The 26,907-nt window shown below is 51.2% G+C and overlaps 1 protein-coding gene across 1 annotated transcript in view; it reads right to left on the bottom strand.

Moving 5' to 3' along the window:
• Positions 1–17,851, bottom strand: part of LOC133356698 (parapinopsin-like) — a 68,722-nt gene extending 50,871 nt beyond the window's left edge. The window contains exons 1-2 of the mRNA XM_061574340.1: positions 17,675–17,851; positions 16,411–16,802 (exon numbers count right to left, since the gene is read on the bottom strand). Of these exons, the coding sequence (XP_061430324.1) occupies positions 16,411–16,768 (358 nt within the window). The 5' untranslated portion in view covers positions 16,769–16,802; positions 17,675–17,851. The remainder of the gene's footprint in view (positions 1–16,410; positions 16,803–17,674) is intronic.
• Between the last annotated feature and the right edge of the window lie 9,056 nt (positions 17,852–26,907).

Genomic DNA, 26,907 nt, shown 5'->3' on the forward strand with positions numbered 1-26,907 from the left:
TGGCCACGTGGCCTCCGGTTGCCGCGCCCCACGTCAGCGCGCCATGGGACCTCGGCTGGACGACGACCAAGGCCCCAAGTCATCACTGCAAACCCCGGCAAGTCGCGGCACCTCACATGCTTGGCCCGCATACTCGACACGTATGGGTCGTCGCGTTGCGACGAGGGAGAGCCGAGTAGAGTTCGGGGATTCGGTTCGGAGAGGGGGGTTCGGCCGGGACCGGGGAGACATTAAATGGTCGGAATTGGGGCACAGAATAGTGGCTGCCTCAGCGGGTTCATCCGTCGTTACCGGATCGATTGATGGGGTCGAGGTCAGGGTGTTAGTGGACACGGGGGCATCGGCGACTATTATTTCGGATCTCATTTATAATATTCTCCCGGTACAATGTCGTCCGCTTCTTCCGGTGGATGTGCCATTTTACGCCGCTAACGGGGGATCGTTGGGCATTATCGGTCAGATTAGGGCGTCCATTTGCATTGGTGATATCAAATTGTCGGGACCCGTTTTCGTTTCATCTTCCCTGGCGGTTCCTTGCCTATTGGGCACTGATTTTTTGGCGAAAATGCCCATCAAAATTCTCATTGATCAGCGTTGCATTGAACTACCATCGGGTCGCCGTATTTCATTTTTGACGAGCCCTAATGTAATTCGGACGGCGTGCGCTACCATTCAGGCGTTAGCAACACAGACCGTGCACGTGCCCCCGGGTTCACAAATGTTGATTCCCCTCCGGTTACGGAAGCCATGGGGGAAGGAGGCCTCGGAACAGGCCATGCTTTTGGGTCCTTCTAATAGGGCTGTTGGAGGTCTCGATTTATCGGTGGCTCACACTTTGGTTGGGGCAGACAGGGATCCGTTTGTCATGGTTTTAAACGCTGGGGCGCGGCCGGCCGTCATTCAGCAGGGCACCGTGCTGGCTCACGCGGCACGGGTCCCTGCGGAGGAGAGGCTGGTTGCGCAGGCTGATCCGAGCCCCACGAATAGCGTACCATCGAAGGAGGACCTAGATTGGATTGATATGCTGTGCGCGGACTCTGACGATTTGTCAGCGCTACAGTTGGGTGCGTTGCGCGGGTTGCTGATTGAATTTTCGGATGTCTTCAGTAAACATAAGTATGATATCGGATGCACGGACCTGCTACGCCACCACATTGAAACGGGCGATGCGGCACCGGTCAGGCAAAATCCCTTCCGACGGAGTCCTGCTGAGAAGGAACATGTTCAGTCGGCAGTTAACGATATGCTGGAAGCCGACATTATTTCGCCTTCTTCCAGTCCTTGGGGAGCACCTATTGTGCTCGTTAAAAAGCAGGACGGGTCCCTGCGATTTTGCGTCGATTTCCGCCGCCTGAATAAGATCTCGGTGGCCGACGCGTATCCGCTCCCCAGGATGGACGAGTCTCTCGACGCATTGTCCGGTGCGCGATACTTTTCGACTCTTGATTTATTGTCCGGATTTTGGCAGTTGCCACTCGACGAGGAGTCTAAGCCTAAGACTGCATTCCGGACTCCAGGGGGCCTGTTTCAGTTTAACCGGTTACCCATGGGACTTCACTCCTCTCCTGCGACGTTTCAGCGTCTTATGGAATTGGTTTTGTCGGGCTTGCAGTGGGAGACGTGCCTCATTTACCTTGACGATGTCATTGTTTTCGGTAAAACGTTCGAAGAACACCTCCAGCGATTGAGAGGGGTGTTCTTGCGAATGCGATCGGCTAAATTAAAGTTTAAACCGGCCAAATGCCATCTTTTTCGTAAATCCGTGAGGTACTTGGGTCACATTGTCGACTCTTCGGGGATTTCTACCGATCCTGCGAAGACGGACTGTGTCAGTTCGTGGCCGACGCCCACGTCAGTGTCAGACGTGCGCAGTTTCATCGGTTTTGCTTCGTATTATCGCCGATTCGTTGAGCACTTCGCCACCATTGCAAAGCCCTTGCACGCTTTAACGGCAAAAGGAGTGAAGTTCCGGTGGGGACCGGAGGAGGAGGCTGCATTCTGCTCCCTCCGGGACGCCTTGGTAAGGGCCCCACCCTTGTGCTATCCGGACTTTGAGAGTCCCTTCTTGCTAGACACGGATGCTAGCAACACGGGCATTGGGGGAGTGCTGTCCCAAGTCGTTGGAGGGGTCGAACGGGTGGTCGCCTATGGTAGCAGGGTGTTGTCGCCGGCAGAGCAGCGCTACTGCGTCACCCGTCGTGAACTACTTGCCATTGTTTTTTTTGTACAACAATTCAGGCCATATCTCTATGGTCGTCATTTCACGGTCCGGACGGACCATGCGGCGCTCCAGTATTCATTACGGGTTGCCCAGCCCTCGGGCCAATTGTCGCGGTGGTTGGAAGTCCTCCAGGACTATCAGTTCACGACTACGTACCGTAAAGGGTTGCGACACACGAATGCCGATGCCCTGTCGCGGTTGTTGCCTTGTCACAAATGTGCGTGCTTATCGGGATCGGCGCGCTGTAAACCTCCGGTTACGGAAGGTAGGGAGGCGTTGGTTGCGACCGCGAGCACACCAATTGGGGATGGTCCCGCTACCCCAGGGGGTCAGGACTCGCTGCTCTCACTGTCGTTGATTGAGTGGGGCCGTCTCCAAATGGCGGACAGCTCCCTGCTGGCATTGCGCCGAAAGACGGAGGGTTCCGAAGGTAGCCACGACCGAACTGGCTCCTACGAGCTTAAGCAGGGCCTGTTGATGAGATGGGACAGTTTGTCCCGGCGGCATGCGATTGTGGTGCCTTCTGCTGTGAGGGGGAAGGTTGTCTTGGCCGCACACGAACGCCTCTTGCATTTGGGAGGTAACAAAACGCTTGCCCTGCTTCAGCGTGACTATTATTGGCCGGGAATGGGGGGTGACGTGGTGAATATTCTGAAGGGTTGTGTTGAGTGCGCCAGACGGAAACCACCGCCCGTGGCAGCTAATCCACCGCTGCAATCTATTCAGGTCTCGCGCACTAACGAGCTCGTTGCACTCGATATTCTGGGGCCCTTTCCGGTCACGCCTAGGGGTAATAAGTACCTGTTGGTGGGGGTCGAATATTTTACCCGGTGGCCTATGGCGTGGCCACTCGCCAACCAGTCGGCGGCGGCTGTGACGGACGCCTTTGTCCAGGGCTACGTCCTGGACAAGGGGGCTCCCGAACGCTTGCTGACTGACCAAGGGAAAAATTTTTCGAGTAAATTACTGCAGGAGGTGTGCGACCTGTTGGGTACCAAAAAGGTGCGTACCTCCCCGTACCACCCGCAGACGGACGGGATGGTGGAGAGGCTTAACAGGACATTGACCTCTATGCTGTGCCAGCAGGTGTGTGAGTCGCATGTTGATTGGGACCTGCAGGTCCCTGGGGTCCTTGCCGCGTATAGAATGGCCCCCCATGCAGCTACGGGGTTTTCCCCGTTTTTTCTAATGTACGGTCGGGAAGCCGACCCGCCCATGGAAACGCAGCTGGGTCTGCCCGCACCACGAACTAATTCTAAATTGGCAGAGCATATTAAATTTAATATTCATAAACTGACAGAGGCAAGGGAGGCCGCACGGCTTAATTCGCGGGCTCGCCAAATTGCGAACGAGCGGTTGCGGGCACGGAAGGTGTCCGTGCACAATTGGGAACCAGGTGACAAGGCCTGGCTGCATTGCCCTCAGGCACCTTTGGCCACGTCGCCTAAATTGTTGAAGCCGTGGCGGGGACCCGTGGAGGTCGTGCGGGTGGCACGCCCCCAGTGCGTTCAGATAAAATGGGGGAAACGCCGTTGGTACGTCCACCCCTCCCGACTGAAACCGTTCTCGCCTCCGTATGGCCTCCCCTTGTGTCGTGAGGGCCGAGCATGTGACGTGACCGACGACCCTGAGGGGGAATTGTCCTTGCCTGCTCCTCACATGTCTCCGCCTGATCCGCTCCCAGGTGTCTCGGAACTGACTGCTGCCGACCACCGGCGGCCGGATCTTCACGGCGGGGCCGGTCCTTCCAGGCCCGACCCGTGCCGTCTAGAGCTGCCGGAGACACCGGACGGTCGCCAACGTCCCGTTCCATACGACGGACCGGCCAGACGGACTCGCGCTAGGTCGCGCTACTTTGTGTAACCTACCACGTGCGGAGTCGAGGCAGCCGGAGCGCCTCGGCACTGCGTGGGTCACAGTGACACTTGGCGCGTTCGTTTTACGGTGTTCGCTTTTATTGTGTTGTTCGTCGGGCTGTATATTGCTTCATATTTAAGGTTGTGTTATGTTGTTGTTGTTGTGTTACGGGGCACACTGGGATGTGGAGTTCTTTATTACTGCGTTGCGTTATGTTGTGTTGTAGGTTAACAGCCGGGCCGGCTGCAAGCTATGTGGGAGGGGGTGATGTAGAGGTGATACGCGCTGGGATTAAGGATCGTATGCACAGTGCGTGATGATTGGCTGTGTAGGTGGTGACGCGCGCTGACGGTGGAGGATCAGGGGTCAGCGCGGGGTCGTGGGTTACGGGGTACCGATTGGCTGTGGGCGGTGACGCGCTGAGAGGGAGTGATCAGGTGGCAGCGCAGTGTGATTGGTGGAGTAATGTTAACACGCGCTGGGGAAAGCGGATCGTAGAGAGAGTGCGTCGTGATTGGGTCATTAAGGAACGACGCTCACGTCGACGCCGCATCAGCTCCGTCCCTCGTGAGCAGGGGCTATAAAAGGGGATGCACACAGGCGTAAGGGCAGTGTGTAACCAGCGAAGAAGGAAGACGGGGATGAAGACCTAGAGCCCTGCGGTACCTAGCCCCGCTGTCCTAAGGGGACCGGGACTCTGTGTAACCCAGAGGCGAGTGTAGTGGGTGTAGCCATAGGTCTACACGAGCCGAATGTACTATGTGTAGCCAGGGCATAGGGCTTACACGAGTCGAGTGTATTGTGTAGCCAGAGGCATAGGGCTTACACGAGTCGAGTATATTGTGTGTAGCCAGAGGCATAGGGTCTACACGAGTCAAGTGTATCGGGTGTAGCCAGAGGCCTAGAGCTTACACGAGATTAGTGGAGTGTGTCGGAGGAAGAAGAGAGACCACACGTTGTATTGTGATACCTAAAGGATTTAATAAAAGTGTGTTACCCGTCAAGAAGTTCCTGCCGTCAATTCCCATACTTCAACTGCACTACCGACACACATACAAACTAGCACTTACAGACACATATCTCCATATATATGAAAGGCAAAGTTGTGATTATGTGTGTCTGTTCAAAATGTTTAGCGTACTTCCTGACAAGCAACAAACTTGAAATTTGCCACGTGGGTACTTTCCAGACTGTACACCATGCAAAAAATATTAAAATACACTTTTGTGTCTTTTTTTCTCGGAGGCGGGGGGGGGAGCTCAATAATGCATTTATTTTTTGCACGGCAAGTGAGCTGTGACGTCAATCTGTCATGTGGCCCGCGCGTGTGGAAGCGTAACGCATTGTCGTGTCGTGGTTAGCGCGCTGCGCTACGAACCCGGCGACCTGAGTTCGATTCCCGCTCACGGCCACCACCGGTGACGATTATTTCAACTGCTCCTGGGCCTCCCCTAGGTCGACTCAGCCTCAAACGAGTAACTGCTGTGGTGTGTGAACATCGCCACTGGGGATACAAAGGCAGCCGGGCGTAGAAATCCAAGTCCCGGGCGAAGCCGGGTAGTAAAGCTAGAACTGTATATACCGCATAGAGACACATACATATGAAGTACCGGTGAGGACGCTTGACGCCGAGGTTGAGGCACACGTATGTTTATTCACAATATGACAGTGGGCATATACACACTCGAGGGGGTATCGGCCCCCTCACCCGTATAACTCGGGATACACCCCTAGCTAACTCTGTCCTAGCCCCGAATCCTCCACTAATGGGCTAGGGGAGGCTAACTGGCCCGACACTGGTAAGTCGGGCCCGGTACCCGGAGTTCCAGACCAGCTCTTACAAGAGCACCGGCTCTGGCTTTCGGGACCACGCCGCTGGCTCAATCCTGTCCGGCCCTGAAAAGGACATCGAACCAGGGGAGTCCAGGGCTCTATCTAAGACGTATTCAATCTTCTTCCCTTAGCTTAAACATAACTGCCGAGCCCTTTGAAACATCCCCTTTTATACCCAACCTCTCCCTGAGGGGTGGGGCCCCGGGGGATCATAACGTTCGAACCAGCCCCCCCCAGGGTGTCTGGCTCGGACGTCGTAGAGGGCACTTGCTCGTGCACTTACGTAGCCCCGCCCACTGTGTTTGTTTTCCATAGGCTGCCATGCATAACGGGCCCTCTCTTTAACACCCCTACATCACCCCCCCCCCCCCCCCCCCCGCATAGCTTGCAGCCGTCCCGGCTGCCAACATACAAAAATGACAATAAAAGTGCATTTACACCTTGACCGCGCGTGTGCCTCACTATTTTTCAACAATAACAAGAACAGCAACAAGAACACAACAAAATGCAACAGCAAGAAGAGAAAACAACCCGACGCACCCCCCCTTGAATAAATACGAATTCCGTAAAAAAAACAACCTATATACAATTTGCAGGGAACCCACCATACACACAACACCAGGTGAACCCAACGTATGTACATTTCAATGGGCAGGGAACACACCACCCACACAACACACAATGAACACAACGTATGTACATTTCAATGGGCAGGGAACACACCACCCACACAACACACGATGAACACAACCTATGTACACATCTTCCGGCCTCATAACAGTCTGCGCATTTTTGCGCGCGTCCTTGCAGCGGGCCCCTCACACGGGGTAACCCCGGGTGGCGGACCGTAAGGTGGCAATTGTCCGTCCCGGAGTGAGACCTCATCCGATGCCGCGCGACCGTCGGTATCCCCAGGAGGGGTGGTCGGGCGTGAGCCCGTCAGTCCTGATGCACCTGGAGGTGGCACGGCCGGCAAGGCATTAGGTGAGAACGACGGAGACGGACCCAGTGAGTCGGTCGACCCCCCACACGTTTGACCACGCATGTGTGAAGTGGGTTTGTGTACCGCAACGAAGGGTTTTAACCTAGAGGGGTGCACGAACCATCGCCGCTTCCCCCATTTAATGCGCACGCACTGTGGTCGCAAAACTTTGACCACCTCCACAGGGCCCCGCCACGGCCGCGCCAGCTTAGGGGAGGTAGCCAGGGGCACTTGGGGACAGTGCAACCATGCCTTGTCCCCCGGCTTCCACTGTATTACGTGCGCCCGACCAAGCCTGAGGCGCTCATTCGCCTTTTGACGGAGGTCCGAGTTTAGCATAGCAGCATCCCGCGCCTCTGTTAATTTGGCCAGATTAAATTTGACGTGGTCAGCCAATTTAGTTTTCCCTTGCGGGTCGGGGATCTGCAGCTGGGCGCGAACAGGCGGGGTCGGGTTCGCGACCGTACATGAGGTAAAAGGGGTAAAATCCCGTAGCTGCATGGGGTGCCATCCGGTATGCCGCCAAGACCCCTTGAATATGCAGGTCCCAGTCAGTCTGCGAGTCCGAGACCTGCTGTGACATCATTGACGTAATGGTGCGATGCAGGCGCTCGACCATTCCGTCAGTTTGCGGGTGATACGGGGAGGTACGAATTTTCTTCGTGCCTAAGAGGTCACAGACTTGTTTGAGTAATTTACCGGAAAAATTTCTGCCCTGGTCGGTCAGCAGCCGCTCCGGAGCACCTTTGTCCAGGACGTATCCCTGAACAAAGGCCTCCACGATGGCTGCTGCTGACTGGTTGGCAAGGGGCCAGGCCATAGGCCAGCGCGTAAAATACTCGACACCTGTCAACAAATACCTATTGCCCCTGGGGGTGGCGGGAAATGGGCCCAAAATGTCCAGCGCGACAAGCTCATTTATTCTGGATACTTTGATCGATTGCAAGGGCGGGTTAGACTCCCGCGCCGGCGGTTTCCGTTGCGCACACCGAGGGCATGATCCCAATAGATCCCCAACATCCCTCGTCATACCAGGCCAAAAAAAATCAAGTTGTAGCAGTGCAAGAGTCTTTTGGGTCCCCAGGTGTAATAGGCGCTCATGCGCGGCCCACACCACCTTGCCTCGCAACTCAGAAGGGACCACCAGCCGATGTCGCTGGGATTTGCCGTCCCAATGCATCAGCAGACCTTGCACCATTTCCCATGCATCCGAATCACCCTTCACCCGCCCAGCACCCCCGACGCGACAACGCCACCCGAGGAGGGAGGTATCCTCCATTTGGAGGCGCCCCCATTCAGTGACGGGCAACCCCAACAGGGAATCTCTTCCCTGTTGTTCGATCGAATTAGTAACCAATGGTTCGTCGTCGTCGGTGGCTGCCAAGATCGGAACCGATGCGTCCCCTGAAGGCCTGCAACGTCCCGACCCCAGGAGGCATGCACATTCGGAGGTGGTTGGCATGCGCGACAGAGCATCCGCATTCGTATGGCGAACGCCCTTACGGTAGGTGGTTTCAAAATCAAAGTCCTGGAGAACCTCCAACCATCGAGACAACTGTCCCGATGGTTGTTGAACTCGCAGGGCATACTGTAGTGCCGCATGATCTGTGCGGACGGTGAAATGCCGACCGTACAGATATGGGCGATACTGTTGGATGAAATAGACAATTGCCAACAGTTCCCTACGGGTGACACAATATCTTTGCTCCGCAGGAGACAACACCCGACTACCGTACGCGATCACCCGTTCCACGCCATCAACCACCTGGGAAAGCACACCCCCAATACCCGTGTTGCTCGCATCGGTGTCGAGCAAAAAGGGCTTAAAAAAATCTGGGTAAATCAAGGGAGGGGCTTTTACCAGGGCGTCCCGAAGGGAGCAGAAAGCAGCCTCCTCCTCTTGACCCCAGTGGAACCGAACCCCTTTAGATGTTAAAGCGTGCAGGGGTTTTGCAATTGTCGCAAAATCAGCGACGAACCGTCGGTAATACGACGCAAACCCAATGAAACTCCTGACCTCTCCCACCGAGGTGGGAGTCGGCCAGGAGCTGACACACTGCGTTTTGGCGGGATCGGTAGCAATACCTGAGCGTCCCACGATGTGCCCCAAATAATGCACCGAATCGCGCAAAAAATGGCATTTTTGGGGCTTGAATTTCAAATTAGCAGCCCGCATCTTTAGGAAAACCGCCCGCAACCTCTGGAGATGTTCGTCAAAAGTTTTACTAAAGACGATAACGTCATCCAAATAAATGAGGCACGACTCCCATTGCAATCCAGCCAAAACCAATTCCATTAAACGCTGGAAAGTTGCCGGCGCTGAGTGTAAGCCCATCGGCAACCGGTTGAATTGGAACAGGCCATGCGGTGTACGGAAAGCAGTTTTAGGCTTTGAATCATCGTCCAGAGGAAGCTGCCAGAATCCCGAAAGTAAATCCAGTGTGGAAAAGAATCGCGCTCCCGCCAAGGCGTCCAGCGATTGATCCATCCGAGGGAGCGGGTATGCGTCGGCAACCGAAATTTTGTTAAGACGCCGGAAATCAACGCAAAACCGCAACGAACCGTCCTGCTTTTTAACCAGGACGATCGGCGCTCCCCAAGGGCTGGTGGAAGGAGAAATGATGTCGGCGGCCAACATGTCATCAACAGCCGATTTGACATGGTCCTTTTCGACGGGACTCAACCGAAACGGATTTTGGCGAATTGGCGCGCTGTCACCCGTGTCAATATGGTGACGCAGCAGGTGAGTACAACCCAAATCGTATTTATTCCGACTAAAAACGTCGGAAAATTCCCGCAGTAGTGTTTTAAGTTGTTGACGCTCTGAATCTGACAGCTCCGTCGATCCCGCACAAAGCGCCTCGAGCCACCCTTCATCGCTGTCCGAATGCGGTCGCGGCGCAGGGACAACGCTGACGTGATTTGCGACGGGTTTCTCACATGGCACCGGCGTTGCGTGAGCAAGCACGGTCCCCTGTGGGACCACCACCGTCTGCGAGCCCACATTGAGGACCGCGATGAAGGGTTCACCGTCCCCTCTTACTATGGTCTGGGCCGGAAGTAAATGAGGTCCACTAACCCCGGCCCTAGACGGCCCTAGCAGAACCCCTTGGGCCCCAACACCCTTAGCGAAGGGCCGCCGAAGTTTCAAGGGAATCAACATTTGCGCCCCCGGAGGGACGCGCACCGTTCTCTCTACGAATGCCGGCACCGTCGCGAACGCCGTCCGAGTCGTAACAGGCGATGGCAGAAACGCCATGCGTCTGCCCGACGGGAGCTCAATGCATCCCTGGTCGATTAATATCCTAATCGGCATTTTGGCCAGGAAGTCCGTCCCCAGCAGGCACGGAACCGCCAGTGAGGAGGAAACAAAAATCGGCCCAAACAATTTAATTTCCCCAATACAAATTTGGGCACGAATTTGTCCGATGATGCCAAGTGAGCCCCCGTTAGCCGCATAGAATGGTACGTTAACAGGCATCAAAGGACGACTCCGGACAGGGAGAATATTGTAAATCAACTCCGAAATAATGGTCGCCGATGCTCCCGTATCGACCAGGATGCGCACTTCAACCCCGTCGATGTCCCCCACAACGGCCGACGACCCCGACAATGCGGCTACCACGCGATCGGCCAGCACGGACCACTGGCCGGGTTCGATATGAGTACCCGGGGTGGTGCGTGATGGTGCGATGGTGCGCGATATCGGCCCCCCTCTTGTTGCGGTGTTTGAGTGCGTGACGGGTGTGTGCGTGAGCCAAACATGTGGGGTGCCGCGACTCGCCGGGTTATGATGGTGGAGCTTGTGATGAGGCCCGTCGTCCCGTTGAGGTGTCGTCCCGCGCTGTCGAGGAGCGCGGCACCCCGAGGCGACGTGGCCCCGGACGCCGCAGTTGAAACACCTTGGGAGCGCCGTTGGAGGAGACGGACGGTTGAAACGGCCCGGCCCGTCCCGGCCCGACCGTGCTCCTGTCGCCTGTTGCGGTCGGTGGTCGACGGCGTAGAGCTCCTCCGTCGGAATGGTGGCTGCAGCCACCGCACGCCCCGCCGATGCCCTACTGGCTTTCCGCCGCAGTGACAGGAGGTTGGCGTGGAGGAGCCGCGCCGCCTGGAGCGATGTCATCTTCTCGTCCTCCCGGGCGACGACCGCGATGTCAAGGTCGTCTGCCAGGAGGAGGATCTTCTCCGTGACCATCGCGTCCACGCCGTCGTCGTCCATACGAGGGAAGGCCGACTTAGCCATCGCCAGGAGGCTCGTCCGATATGCTAGGGGCGACTCCTTCTCACCCTGCTTGCGGTCGTAAAATTGCTGTCGGCATTCAGCCGATGGTCCATAGACCCCGCCCAGCAGCTGTAGTGCCATCGGTAACGTAGACCGCTTCTCTCTCGGCGCCGATGTGAGGGCGGCGAGCGCGTCGCCGTCGAGGAGCGCCGGCAGCGCGCAGAGAGCCTCCTCATCGGACCATTTCGCCATCTCCTGATGGGCGAGGAAACGTCGGCGAAAACCGGCCCAGTCCCCCTCCGCGCCGATGAACTCCTTCAGCGGGGGCAGTCTCTGATGAAGCGCAGCGGTCGTTGTGGACTCCCGCAGGCTGATGTCACCACCATTCGGCTGCGCGTCGGTGCGAACGGCCGATGGGATCGCCTGTCGCGCTTGTGATGACGTTGCAGCTTCAGCGACGGCGATGTCGGAGCGGATGTCTAGGCTGGCCACGCCCCGAACAGCTGTAGCGTCGATGGCGGGAATTTCAAATTCGGACTGCTCCGAAATGGCGGGAAGGCGCCCTGGTCGTTGGCTCGCCTCGCCCCGTGTTGGATCACCGGCCCCTAGTCGCGTGATGGTCTCCAGCGTGGCGGCAGCGGCATACAGCAGCTCCGCCAGCCTCCCGTGAGCCAGCCGTAACGCGTCTGGCTGCGGCCCCTCTTCATTTCGATGCCCCGGTAAGGAGGCGTCAGGCCCCGGCTGCACCTTGTCTTGTGGAGCCGTCTCGGGCTCGACGATCTCGGCAGTGTCTTCCTCCTGCGGTACTTTGGCCTGCGCTGTTTTCCGCGTGTCCATGTTCGAATTACTTCTGACACCAGTTGAAGTACCGGTGAGGACGCTTTACGCCGAGGTTGAGGCACACGTATGTTTATTCACAATATGACAGTGGGCATATACACACTCGAGGGGGTATCGGCCCCCTCACCCGTATAACTCGGGATACACCCCTAGCTAACTCTGTCCTAGCCCCGAATCCTCCACTAATGGGCTAGGGGAGGCTAACTGGCCCGACACTGGTAAGTCGGGCCCGGTACCCGGAGTTCCAGACCAGCTCTTACAAGAGCACCGGCTCTGGCTTTCGGGACCACGCCGCTGGCTCAATCCTGTCCGGCCCAGAAAAGGACATCGAACCAGGGGAGTCCAGGGCTCTATCTAAGACGTCTTCAATCTTCTTCCCTTAGCTTAAACATAACTGCCGAGCCCTTTGAAACATCCCCTTTTATACCCAACCCCTCCCTGAGGGGTGGGGCCCCGGGGGATCATAACGTTCGAACCAGCCCCCCCCAGGGTGTCTGGCTCGGACGTCGTAGAGGGCACTTGCTCGTGCACTTACGTAGCCCCGCCCACTGTGTTTGTTTTCCATAGGCTGCCATGCATAACGGGCCCTCTCTTTAACACCCCTACACATACACACACACAGACACAGATTCATGTACACGGATGAACAGACACCTGAAGAAAGAAGTTCTACGGAGGAGCGCTCTGCAACAGATAATTCACCTCGTTCAGGGATCCACCCCTCCGCACAAAACATACACATATTTTTGACGCATTTTTGACGCATCCCATCAGCTGCACGGCCTTCTGGGAGGCCGTTACTGGTTCGGCGCGAGCAAAAAAACTCTCCGACCGCTGTCGAGATTCAGTGTGTCTCGTCAGCAGATTCGGGCTTGGGACATCGGGCGGTTTTGCCAGAATGAGGTCACATCTTACAGATATTCGTCGTCGACCATGGTCAATCCACTGTTGGATGAAGGCCTGCATCCCTAAGCCGCCGCCTCAACCACAGCGGCCACCTTTTATCGCGATGCTGTCAGGTAAATAATCCAACCGGGCACTTTGCACGCCAACTGAAATCATCGATCCATTTCCACACGGGACGGCATGATTATTTATTTATTTTCAGCCTCGTCTTCATCTGAGAGTTGGATGTTGCTGTTTGCTCGGAAGAGAGACGGGGTGGTAACTCTTTGCAAATCTAATCTCGAAATGACGACTTATACAGGTCACGACCATCATGAACATTATCACTCATCACCATCAAAACCGTCATCATCTTCATCATCCCAACTACAAACATCATCACCACCATCGTTACCATCATCATCAGCACCACCATTAAATAAAGATCCCCCGTATAGCCTTAACAGACCGTCGAAGCAAATGCTGTTAGCAAGGAGCACCTATGAAGGCCTATAACACACACGGCGGGGTGTGTGGCCAACACCACCCCCGGCCGCATTTGTCTCCCTCAAGCGATGTTTAAACACCGCATTCGGTACTCATTTGAGGCTGAGTCGGCCTAGGAGAGGCCCAAGACCGGTTCAGATAGTCGACACTGGTGTTGGCCGTGAGCGGGAATCGATTTGGGGTCGTCGGGTTCGTAGAACAGCACGCTAATCGCAACAACATCACCATCACCACCATCATCACCACCACGATCATCATCATCACCACAATCATCATCATCATCACAATTATCACCACCATCATCACCACCGTCACCATCCCCACCATCATCACCATGACGATTATGGTCACCAATGTTACCTTCATCATTATCACCACCATCATCACAATTATCATAACTGGCATCATAAATATCATTATCACCACCACCATCATTATCACAATCATGATCACCAAAATCATCATCACCATCGTCACCATAATCATCACCGTCGTCGTCACCATCATCACCACCACCACCATCACGAAAGACAAAAATCCTCCGTATAGTCTTAAACAGACTGTTGGGGCAAGGACTGTTAGTGAGCACCTATGAAGACCGACAGTGTACACGAGAGGGTGGATGGCCAGCACCACGCCCGACCGCCTTTGTCTCCCAAAGGGCTAATGTTTACATACTGCACCAGGTATTCACATGAAGGCTGAGTCGACCTTGAAGAGGCCCCGAATCGGTTCAGATATTCGACACCGATGTTGACCGTCAGTGGGAATTGAACTCGCGGGGGTTCCTGAGTTAGTAGCGTGGCGCGCTAAGCGCTACACCACCGCTCCCCCACCGTCACTATAGATAGAGTCTGGAACACCGTGGGATGCAAGCCACGCGCTCACGGAGAGTGCAAGCGAGACACGTGGCGCTGCCTTCTGTAAACCCTCGCTCCACAACCATATAAAACAACTGTAAACTAATTTTTATGTTATAAGGCAAGGCCCACTGAGCTACGCAATTATTTTTCAGAAGCGAACTGGCTATTACAAATGATAGCTCACGTGGGCATTTATAGTAGCAGACACATGCTCTGAATGTGGAGGGAAAACCGGAGGACTCGAAGAGATACGTAAACTCTAAATATACATCAGGCGTCAAGGTCGGGATCGAACCCACGACCTGCTGAATACCAGGCGAGGTAGTTAACATCTCGCCACCGTGCTCACCCCCCCCCCCCCTTCATTATATTTTCGACGATTGTAATTTGTTCACATATATTGTGGTAATTACCTACGTCAGACGAAGGGGAACCGCAGTGCAGCTCTGCAGGAACCTCTGGCGGTTTTTCACAATGCACACGAAGGGCCGGTAATCGTTGTTTTTCTACCCGCGTATCCCTACCGTGTGTGAGAGTGGGGGAGCGGTGGCGCAGCGGTGAGCGCGCCGCGCCCCTAAAAGCAGCCACCCGAGTTTGATTCAATCGCGGCCATAAACATCGGTGACAGATACATCTGAACCGGTGTCCGAAGACTCCCCTAGGTCGACACATCCTTAAAAAAAATGAGTGACCTAGTGCAATGTGCGAAATATTGACACGAGGAAGACAAAGGCGGCCGGGCGTTGTGCTGGCCACCAAAACGCGACTCGTTTGCCGTGCCGGCCTTCATAGGCATGGCTGCTCGCTAAACGCACTTGCCCCCTCCAGTCTGTGAAGGCTACACGGGAGATCTTTGTCGATTGAACATTTTGCGTCTCTGAGCCACTTCGCGTTGTGTGCGTCCCTGCTCCGTGCCGGGGGGGGGGGTCGCCCCAGGACGACCCCGCGAAACACAAAAAACGAAACAGAGTGCAGAGGGAAGAAAGGGAGAGTGGGGAGATTCCAGTTGCTGATTGTAACCAGCATCATCAAGTGTTTCACAAGGGCTGCTGATGCTGGATGTAAAAGTTGATAATGCTGGATGTAATCCCCAGCGAAATGTCGGATCAAAAATACCTCCCATTATTTAATTATTGTGTATCACATAGAACAGCGCACTACGCTAAGCATTGAGCCACTGCTTCTCCATTGCAATGTATTTTGATAATCCATAATATAGGTTTTTGGGCGAGATCGCGTAAATATCAATGTGTCGTTAAACCCGCCAATTTGGTAAGGTTTGTCACGTAAACAAAACGTGACATATAATTGCCATGTGTTGTTTACATAATTATTGGCATGTTTTGTTTACATGCCAAACTAATTACTAATTAGCTGTGTCGGGTGGTGGCGGGTTTTATACACTTATTTATATGTAAGCGATCTCACCCAAAAAACTCTATTATGTTAATATTAGCCGCGAAAGCCTACTACTACCAAGTGTTAAACCATTCTGATGTATCTCTCATCATTATCGTCATCAGCAGAAGCGGCATCGTAGTCGCACTGCTGCTGCTGCGTGACTACGATGGCGAGGAACGGTGGGATGAATGAGCTGCACCGCGCAGCTGGCACCGCTACGGATTACGAAGCTCCAAGCGCTGGGAACGCAGAGCCCAGGAATTCAGTAGACACGAGCCACACAGCATCCGCTATTGCCGAACATCATCTCTGTCTGCATCATCATCGTGATCGCCATCATCATCACGCAGTCCTGATTGTCACCATCCTAATCATCATCTGCATCATCAACAACGTCACCACTACCTACGCCATCAACTGCAATATAATTAATGGCACCACTACGCAATCCCCTTCAAACCATTACCACCACCAATGGCACATCACCACACCACTACTATGACCCATCATCGTCATTATCACCATCACCAGCACCATCACACCATCATCACCGCCACCATCAACTCATCATCATCGTCGCCACCACCATGACCCCATCATCACCACCACCATCACCCCATCGCTACCACCACCACCATCACCTCATCATCATCATCGCCACCACCATCATGACCACATCATCATCACCACCACGACCACCACCACCACCACCACCCCATAATCATCGCCACCACCATCAACCCATCATCACCACCACCGCCATGACCCAATCACCACCACCTCCACGACCTCAACTCACCAAAGAGCGACATGAGGAAACCCTCTGTCACGCAGCCGCCGCGTCCCATCACGAGGCCACCCACGGCGTTGGTGATGGTGTTGGGCAGCCCCCCGGCCAGCGCCATCCCGAGGTCGGCCGCGGCGAGGCTGAGCAGCGCCGAGTTGAGGGGCTGCCTCAGCTCCTTGTGCCTCACGCTGGCCACCACCACGAGGCCGTTGAGCAGCAGCGAGGCGAACGTCGTCACTCCCATGATCACCGACAGGGAGACAAAGACGGCCCTGGATGGGGTCGCGCTGGCCGGCTCCAATAACACGCCCCCGCTCCTGTTGCCACCGCCGCTGCTGCTGATGACGATGCCGCTGTTGTTTGTGTCCATCCTGCCGCGTGTGCGTGCGCGCGCGCGTGTGGGACTGCGGGGATGATGTGTGGGACGACGCGTGGCGTTGGGCGCAATAGGGAGAAAGAAAGGGGAGTTCAGTTGGGGGTGGGGGGGGAGGCGGTGTGAGTACTCCGGTTAATACGTGCACACTCACTCACCAAAGCCCGTGCGTAAATAAACATTCACGCACGTTATCATTAGTCCAAAAGGTAACCATCCCATGTGCTAACCACTGCGACACCACTCCCTTCCTCCGCATCACATACCACACAACGCTATAAGTACATAAAGACATAGTGGTACACGTGTACAATCTACACACACACGTGTACCACTATACACACACACACGTGTACACTCTACACACACGTGTAACACTCGATGCTATTCACAGTGAACGCGAATGACACGCGCCTCGTGGTGACGAGAGCCACCTGGAGCCCGTGTGACAGATGACCGCGAGGTGTGACCTCACGTATGTGTTCAAGTAGGGGCCAGTGACCGAAACGTCGCCTACGAGTGTCACGTACGAGCCGAGTTAATAATAATAACAATAACGATACGTTCACATACCTGGCAACCCCTTATCAATGCCCACCTCATTACAGACCAATTCAGACCGCATTGATCACCCCGTGCCCCTTATAAATCTGAACGTTCATCCTGCAAAGTCTCACTACAAGGGAGAAACACAAATAAACACGAAGTTTTTTTGCCCGTATTGAAACGGCTGTACGCCGTATGGACCTGAAAACTCAATTTCCCTGTACAAGAATACGGGTAAACCGTATGGGTTGACAGCTATGCTTTTATTTAATGGAGTGTCATCCGTGCTAATTGCATCCCCATGAACGCTGCACATTAATTATATCGGTGATATGCGCGCATGCGACGTTCACTTACAGGATCTTCTGTTGTTCCCAGGGGGTGGAGTTGGTGCGACGAGTGATTTAGGTCAACTTATTTACGAATGTCTCTTTCCGAATAGATACATAAATAAATGTAGCTTGTTTCTCTTGTTTTGCCCCCTCTCCCGGTAAATATCTATAAACGAGAGACAGCGACCGCAACTGCAGCAAGCAGCAGTCGCAACGGCTTCCTTCACATCTACATCCGCGGAACAACCACGCGGCCTTTTAACTTCATGCGCTTTGGGTGGAGGGTGGGGGGTGACCGAACCCCCCTAACCCCTCCCCGCCTTTCTGAACGCGAGCACTCATATAATAATTAATTAAATAGATATCTACCGCGATCTGTCTCACTAATTCACGTCGAGTGGCGGGGGTGAAGGGTGATGGGATGAGCATTAACTTGCCAGACGTGTGCGTGTCAAGACAGGCGGACCCAAGCATTACGTTGGCTCACGCTGAGACCCCATAGACTTACACTGAGACCCCGTATACCTACACTGAGACCCCACAGACTTCACCAGACACCCATAGAATGACACAGACACCCATGGACTCGCATGCACCCGTTATGATTAAACCGGCTTTTCGTGTCTTTAAGAGGCGTTGATCTCATCCATGGTCACCAATCACTGCATAAAAACAACCCACCACTCGCTCCCTCGCTGTGGAAGAACCACAGACGAGCAGAAAGACGGGCAAGCAATAGCCGGCGCCAACACTTTGCCCAAGCTCTATGGTCCTCTACGTATCGCTACTCACGTCGGTGATACGTTCCTGAAATCTGCGACGAATATTGAAACGTAAATCTGAAGCGATTTTTTCTCTTAATAATAAATGGAATGAGGGAGGGATGCGTTCCTCACGTCGCCATTTCCCCTATTAATTTTATTTTGCTTTTAACCTATGATATAATCCTATTTTTTGGTTCATGACAGTGACATTTAAATACACATATAAATAAAAGAAAAAGTTAGCATACATATCTAAATAGAAATAAACAACATATTTTAGACATAAAGGAGAGCCCATTGATGCTTATTCCTTTTGTTTAAAGAACTCGCCTCTTCATAAGAAATAAGTGTTATTTAGACAATGGTCAGCTAGTTTTGGAATATCTTCTGGTAAACCATGTCTTTTTTACTAGTGTATCGAATAATTTAAGTGACTCGTGAACTGGAACCTTAGTGAATAGAGAAATTACATAAAAACTCACCAGAATATCATTAGGGTTAAGTTGAATATCTTTAATCACATTCACTAGATGTTCGTAATTTCTTATAAATGAAGATGTCCTTCCAATGTCGGGCTTTATTGGTTTAGATACATATTTTGTTAATTTATGTGTGGCAGAGCCTATTGTACTTACTATGGGTCGTAATGGGATACCGATTTTATTCATCTTTGGTAGCCCATACAATGTAGGTGGTTTTGAGGCCCGTGGCTTAATTTGGTATTGCTCAGTCTTAGGGATTAATGCATTTGTAATTATTGCAGTATTCTTACGTTTTAAAGTATTAATTGGATCTCGTAAATTTTTTAAAGAGGTACTTTCATATTATTTGGTTCTTTCGGTAAAGCAACGTAGATAGATCAAATACAAAATAATAATAATAACAATATCACGACGTTTCGATCGCAACACAAGCAATCGTCATCTGGTGAGAAATATTGCGGGAGAGCTGCTGAGAATATATGGTGGGAGCGCTGCTAAGGCAGGGAGTTATAAAGGTTTGGGATGGTGTAGCCCAAGGGACAGTGGGAGGGGCTAGAGATGAAATTTGCATGTAAATGGCAGATCTGGTAAATCTTGACAAACGAAGCTGTGGCGGCGGCCATTGTATTGTGAGATATTAGCATGTCAATGTAAGAAATGTGCTTGTAATGTAACCGCGGAGGTACTTTCCTCTAGTAAATCTTTCATTGTATTATCATAATCTGCTTGTGACATCACTACAGTAGTGCAACCTTTATCAGCTGCCATAATTTGAATATCTTTATTTCATTGAAGTTCTCTTAAGACTTTTACTTCGTTAAAACTAATCTTTTTTTGGTACTTTGCTATTCCCCCTCCTCTACCTCTGATCTCGGCACCTTATTGGGTTCACTGATGACGTCATCCTGCACTATTTAAGACCGGAAGCAGGTGGATGGCTTCACTATTCTGGCAAATCGCCCGAAGATGCTGGATGTAATTACCAGCAAAACGTCGTACTCAAATTGTAAATCTTCTTGGTTCTTTTGGTAAAGTCACGTAGAATGGAAATAATAAAATAATAAAAATAAAACAATAAAATACAATTCTCACGACGTTTCGGCCATAACGCAAGCAGCCGTCCTCAGGTGAAGAACAGGTCTGTCGGAAAGACAGCGTCTGAATGAACACCACTAAGCTTGGCAGCGTATATTTAAGCAGGGTAAGAGGAGGATGGCGCCTTGACAAATACATTTGCATATCAACAGAGGAATTTAGCATATTTATGGAAAATGCAGATATTGGATTAGTCACTACTTGTGGAATGTGTAGGAGGTGGGGGGGGGGGTCTCAAAGTCATATTATGCACGTGTATTATGTAGGATTAGCAGTAATAAAGGGAGGAAGTAGGATTAGCAGTAATAAAAGGAAGGAATTTTTAAAGTAAGGAGCTGCAGCAGCCAAACCACCACGTAAAAAACTAAAATATAAACTACATTAATATCATCAATATACTCAATATACTCTCCAATAAGCTGAGCTACTAACAGTAAGTCATACATTACAATTCTACGTGGCAAAAAGTATAATATGCCTCCAGCTAAACTTTTTCCTTGCATCACACGGATATGCCCTGTACTATATACTGCCATAGACAAACCCAACATTAACTTATATACTGCATTACTATACACCACCCTATACCTTAGACTGTACATACCTGTTCTTCACCTGATGACGGCTGCTTGCGTTGTGGCCGAAACGTTGTGAGAATTGTATTTTATCATGTTTTATTTTTATTATTTTATTATTTCCCTTCTACGTGACTTTACCGAAAGAACCAAGAAGATTAATCCCTGCAGTCACGAAAGCTTTAAATCGAAATCAAATTGCAAATGTTATGGATTCACTCTTCAAAATACCGGTGGGCTGAAGAAATAACTATTTGGCGTTTTGTTAACGTAACAAATCCCTTACTGATTGGCCGTGTTGGGTGCTGGAGGGTATCGACGCGATCTGTTGTATATGTTGGGTATGAAAATTTGTTATGTTGTATGCGTGCGTGGGTGAAATTATTATGTTGTATATGTGGGTTATGAATATTCAGTGGAAATAATAATAATTAAATGAAATTTGGCCAAATATGTAATTATCCGGAAATATGTTAATTTATGTAATTACGCACATTTTAATTATGCCAATTCGAGAGGTAATCGTATTAATTATGCGAGTGGGTGTAATTATGATAACGCAAGTCGTTATGATAACCAGACCCCGGTTCACCCCGTTATCGCTTTAACATTTACTGAGTATGTATTAGTGTGTTTATTAAGGTCACCAAGTTCAAATCTCAACGCAGAAGCAGATCTTATGCATAGATTTCAGGAAAGAATCACACAACCACTTCTGTATTGATCAATTTATTACTAATTCAACCTTAACTATGATATAGTATGCGAACTCTCAATCCCGGAACGTCAATACGGCATCAATACAGTATCATCAACGATTGTCGGATTTCACTTCGACAACTGCACATGGATCCCGCATAACGCGATGGTTGTTAGTGAGAGAGAGAGTCGTTAAAACGTGCAAATACTATGCTAAGAAAACCTTAACGTTAATAAATGATTATACTCAATATTGTTCACGCAGTACCGCACTCCTTATTGATCATACGCAACCCTTATCACGTTGTTAACACCTTGGGTCACGGAACAGTTGAATATTCTGTAGAGGATGCGAGTACGTGCGGCGATTATGACTGAAAGATACTTGAAAGATTATACGGCGATAAAAAAAAAAACACAATCAAAACAGTTACTATTCTTAAAGGCACTAATCTCAACAGATACATCGGCAGGTTATCTGACAGCAGAACGGCTCGGAGTAAGGGCCTGCGACGGTGCTCCTTTTCCGAAGATCGTTATCTTATACCAAGTTTACTAATTGGGGACCAGATCACCTGATAAGGATCCGGTGGCCACCACTCCCCACGTGAGCGTGGCTCGGCGGAAGGAGGTGCCAAGAATCAGTTCGTATTGATGGATCTGTTGGGAATTTATGCGATTAAGAGTACAGCCCACTAAATATTAAAGATAAAAATTAAGAATACTCTTATACGACGGAGGCCACCACTCGGTCTCGTTGTGATGCCTTCCCAGCCACGGATGACTTATGGGTTCGAGTGTGTTTGAGTGGTAAGAGTTGTCTTGAATAGTCAGTGTTCGGAGTCGATTCTTTATGTCAAACAGACGCCTGGTGGTCGTGTGGTGAGGGGGCGGTGCGCGTCATACGTATCAGGCGCTCTCCTGTCACCGTGGTGAATTGGCTCGGATGGCTGTTGATACGCTGTCGCAGTTCGGAACCCGGTCGGTAGGTGGCGCCCACAACTCGCTCGTAGCGTGCAGCGTTGGATCGTCGCCAAGTCGCGACGCTCACCACCGGCGGCAGCGGAGATCTCCGGCGGCAGCAGAGATTGACGAGCTGAAGATGAGTCGAGCCGACCCGCTGGTCGCAGCTCGCTCCTGAGTCGACCCTCCCGGTCGAGCTCGCTCCTGGGTCGACCCGCTGGTCGCCCTCGCTCCTGAGTCGACTCTCTGGTCGCACTCCTGAGTGGACCCGCTCTGGTCGCACTCGTTCCTGAGTCGACCCTCCCGGTCGAGCTTCTGAGTGGACCCTCCCGTCGCACTCGTTCCTGAGTCGACCCTCCCGGTCGAGCTTCTGAGTGGACCCTCCCGTCGCACTCCTGCTGAGTCGACCCTCCCGGTCGAGCTTCTGAGTGGACCCTCCCCCGTCGCACTGGTTTCCAATGTTCAGGATCCGTTCCTTTATGCTGAAAAATCCCCCTGGATCCCGCCCACAAGGCGGGGCTTCCGATTTTTGCTGTGTCAGGATCTGTCCGTAGGCAGGTGTGTCCATGTGTGTGTCCGTATGTCCTTGTGTGCATCACTGACGGTATATTCCGTTGTCAACTCCCTCCATAAAACCCACGAGCAAACAACCAGATGTTACAAATTGTCTCGAAGTCGTCTCTCTGTCTGGGTGCAATTTATCTCTTGTCTGGCCTTCTTCATGAACCCAAAACACAGACGTTACAAATCGTCTCATAGGCGTCTTTGTTCGTGTTGCACAACCTGGGGGGAGGGGCAACACTCTCTCCGACCCGGCGCACAAAGAAATGGTTAAAAGTTTTAAGTTAACATTTGTCCCTTACTATTTCACAGTTATGATTCTGTATGTAACCTAAGGTCTGTCGTTTCCCATCGTGGTTCCCGACCCAAGTGTAGGTGTTTCCCCGAGCGTACACACACTCCTATCCCGCGCTGCGGGGATACAAAGACGGCCGGGATCTCCCTTTCTCTCCGACCCTGGGTTTAACATTGTTTTTTTTTTATGTATTATATTCGACCTGGTTGTGATTCATCCCGTTATCCTGGCTTTTCCATAAGTTTTACTTTGTCTTTTCATGCATATACTTATTACTATTAATTTATTTCCGATATCTTAGGTTAAGGGGTAAGTTTCTTGATCCTAGGAATTCGTATTCCTTGGTGCCTGGATGGTTATATAAGCGGAATATAGTTTACGGTGAATAGCGTTAACATTGATGTTATGTGCGATATTATGTATTGTGATGTCTTTAACTTAACTTGTTTGTCAGGGCTTTACTGACACGAAGTTGCATTCCATAGTCCGCAGTCTTTGCCCCACCCTATCTCTGCTCGCCGTTGTTGTTGCCTGCCGTTAATTCAAGGCCTCATTAATTTCCGTCACTCCTGAGTAGGTGAGGGCGGTTGAACCTTGGAGTCAGTTCTGGTTTTTGTCTGCCTGCTTCTTCTTGTATCCCCTGACCCCGGGAGTTATTATTCTACTTTATGGCCTGTCGAAGCCCCACTCGCTGTTGCTGGGCTGGTGTTGTTCCCGGCTTTTTGCTTACGTTTGCAGTTCTCCGTGCTCTTAATTTCCTTCCCTCGTCAACCTTATATCGACTATTCGCTCCTGTCTGGGTGCGATTCAATTTTGACTTAGGAAGGTTCTGATTGTCATATGCTTCGGGTCGAATTGTATAGAAAGTATTGAAGTATGGAAATAACATTTCATATTGACTTAATAATGGTGATGGTTCAGTAGGCGTAACTTGTGGCCTGGTTTAATTGGAGTGGGTGTGAATATCGATAACTTTAGCCTACCCTGTTGTTAAATTCCGACTTTAACGTTACTTTAATAGCAATACAGAATAATTGAGCTTTTTGTCTTAACTAGGCGAATGCGAACTTCTGGTGACCCCCGCAGCCGTGTTGTTCAGCTGGGTCTTGTGCCTTGAGAGATATACAACCCTCTTTTAAATCACCTCTCCCCCTGTCCACCTTCTGCTCTGGGAGTGTTTATTCTTGATTCCAGGTCCAAGGCCCCCTCACATCCAGACGCGCAGGGTTGTTTACATCAGCTCCCCCCCTGTGCACGTGTTCTAACTAGCTCGGAATTCCTGAACACACAATCAGTGATGATTCCTGGCTTTCTGTGGTTGTGATTTAGACAAAGGCGCCTCTGTTTCTTCCATTGCCTTTGAGTCGACACTGCCCTATTATTTGCCCATGTGCTGAGGTCATAGAATTCGTTTTGACTTCAGTAATATTAACATTCAGTATTGGATTAGCAAATGGGCAATGGTTCATTGATGTAGCTCGCAGCCTGGTCTCCAGTTTGAGCGAGCGCGAGGATCGATAATTTAGCCTACTCTGTTGTTGAATTTCGAATTTTGACGTTACTTTAAAACCATGCAGGATGATTGGGCTTTTGCCTTAACTATGTCTGGCTGACACTCCCACTGTCTCTGCCGCCTGCACGGGTGACATGTGCCCGTTCATCAGGCCTTATCTTCCCTTGAAGCAACGTTGTAAATTCTGCCATCCTAGCCCTCCTCCGGTTCATTACTTAACAACACCTGGTGTTTTGCAGTTTGCTGCGCTTGGTGTGTTTCACTCATTAAAAAAAACAAGTAAAAAGATAATATATAAAAATCATCAAATATTATTAATCTCAATTATGGAAGAAGGGTTAGTATACAACATTCCGCCCTTTTAAAAATGACCAGTGGTCAAATGGCCACGGGTTATTTTTAAAAAAATGTATACCCTTCTTCCATCATGAACCATCGATTGTCCTCAAGTTTTGCTGCTATTCCTTACAACGCGCGCGTACGTGTCACAACTTAACATGGTTATTTTGAATTGAGCAAAGAAAATTAAACAAGCGTTAAACATCGATATTGCGTTACATCGGTTCTGATACATCATGACTCCGACGAATATTCATTTTTGTTTTTGTTAAATCCTGGGAAACGCTAGGTAGCGGTTTCGAACGCATTTATGCGTTACTTTCCTCATGTTGCCTCGTTCACCACTTATCACTTCGATAATTCGATCACGGTTTTCGGGGTTCGTTTTTGTAGTTTCTTCTCTCACTCTCTGTGTCGTGGGAGTGTGTGGTGAAAAATTGTGCTGCACATAACCAGAATTCGCGCACCCGACCCACTTTGACCCTTGGTTCGAGGCATTCGCTCTCTCTGCGATTACATGCACATTTGCCGAGTCCGTGTGTCGATTTAATTCTGTCCCTCGTAATGTTGCCCTCTTTGTTTTTACTAGTGTGTTGGATTTCAACACCATTCCCGATACGTCATGGACATTCGTCTCCATTTTAGCACTCCGATCCACATAATTTTTGGTTTCCCTTGGATATTTTCCATTCAAAGGCTCATGCCTGCGCTCCTCAGGGCGTGTCCCTGCTGTCTGTTTTTGTACTGTCCGATCACGCTTCAATGCAACCCTGTCCTTGTATTCGATCCGCGCGTCATTTACGGGAGCACTGTCCACGTTTTTGCCCGCCCTGTCACTTGCAGCCTGCCTGTATTTCACATTGAGCGCCGGGTTTAACACCTCGGCGGGTGTGGCGCGTATGGGCTGCCCGCTCTCAATCACTGTGGATGGTTCATCACGTATTTGGACCGTATTCTGTGTTATTCCTCTATTCCCTCCTGGTATAGCCGGTGGAGGAATTGGTCGGAATTGTATCGATTGTGTTTGACCTCCCATCCTGCGATTCTCGTGAATGTTCGCATCCATACCTCCGCGGTATGTGTAACACCTTCCCGCTAGGTGGTTATCTTCCCATCTCTGTGCGTAATTTGAACCTTGCGTGTGTCGTGGGATGGGGTGTTGATATGGTTCTGTTCTGAACCTCCCCCTCCTACGATTCTCCTGCACCCTTGGCCCAGTGTTTTTCCCATTTGGGTGCCAAATTTTTCCTGGATTGTTACTTCGCCATCCCTGTGGGTAATCTTGACCTTGCGCATGTCGGGGCATGGGGTGTTGGTATGGTTCTATTCTGAACCTCCCCCTCCTGCGATTCTCCTGAAGGTTCGGCTTTGTGCCGCTCTCATTCTCGTGCCAACCTCTCTCTGGGTTATTTTGCCATGTGTGCGTGCGTTTCTGCTGCTCTCTGCATGGTGGGACTGCTCGGTGATTTTTATTCCTCTCTGAGAGGCTGGGTTCCTCATCCCTCTCCCTGTGTTCTGGATCCGAATTATGATTCTTAGCTCTGTATAACCATGCCATGTACGCCTTGCTCTCTATGCGGCGTAAGGATGCGGTTTCTGGATTCAAAACCATTCTCACCCTTTCTGTAATCTCTGGGCTTAAGGATTCAAAAAACATAATTTTGAACATTTTATCCCCTTCGTGGTATTGATTCACATCGCCTGCGTAATACGCTCTTTTAAATTGGACGAGGTAGTCACGTGGATCTTGGTCCATGCCCTGGGTCATCGATTTTACAGCATAAAACCCCTCAGTGAGTGTCGAATATTCTCCAAACTTCCGAATCACTGCCAGGCTCAATTGTTTAAAATCATTTCTAACCTTGTGTGGTAGTGACTTTACCCATGGAATAGATTCTTTATGTAAGGTCCGTTTCAACAAACTCGCTTTTTCATCCCGTCTCCTCAGCCCTCTAATCATTGCCTCCTCTTC

The sequence above is a fragment of the Lethenteron reissneri genome, chromosome 55 (genome assembly GCF_015708825.2).
Source record: "Lethenteron reissneri isolate LAM-NWPU_2019-01 chromosome 55, ASM1570882v1, whole genome shotgun sequence".
Taxonomy (NCBI): domain Eukaryota; kingdom Metazoa; phylum Chordata; class Hyperoartia; order Petromyzontiformes; family Petromyzontidae; genus Lethenteron; species Lethenteron reissneri.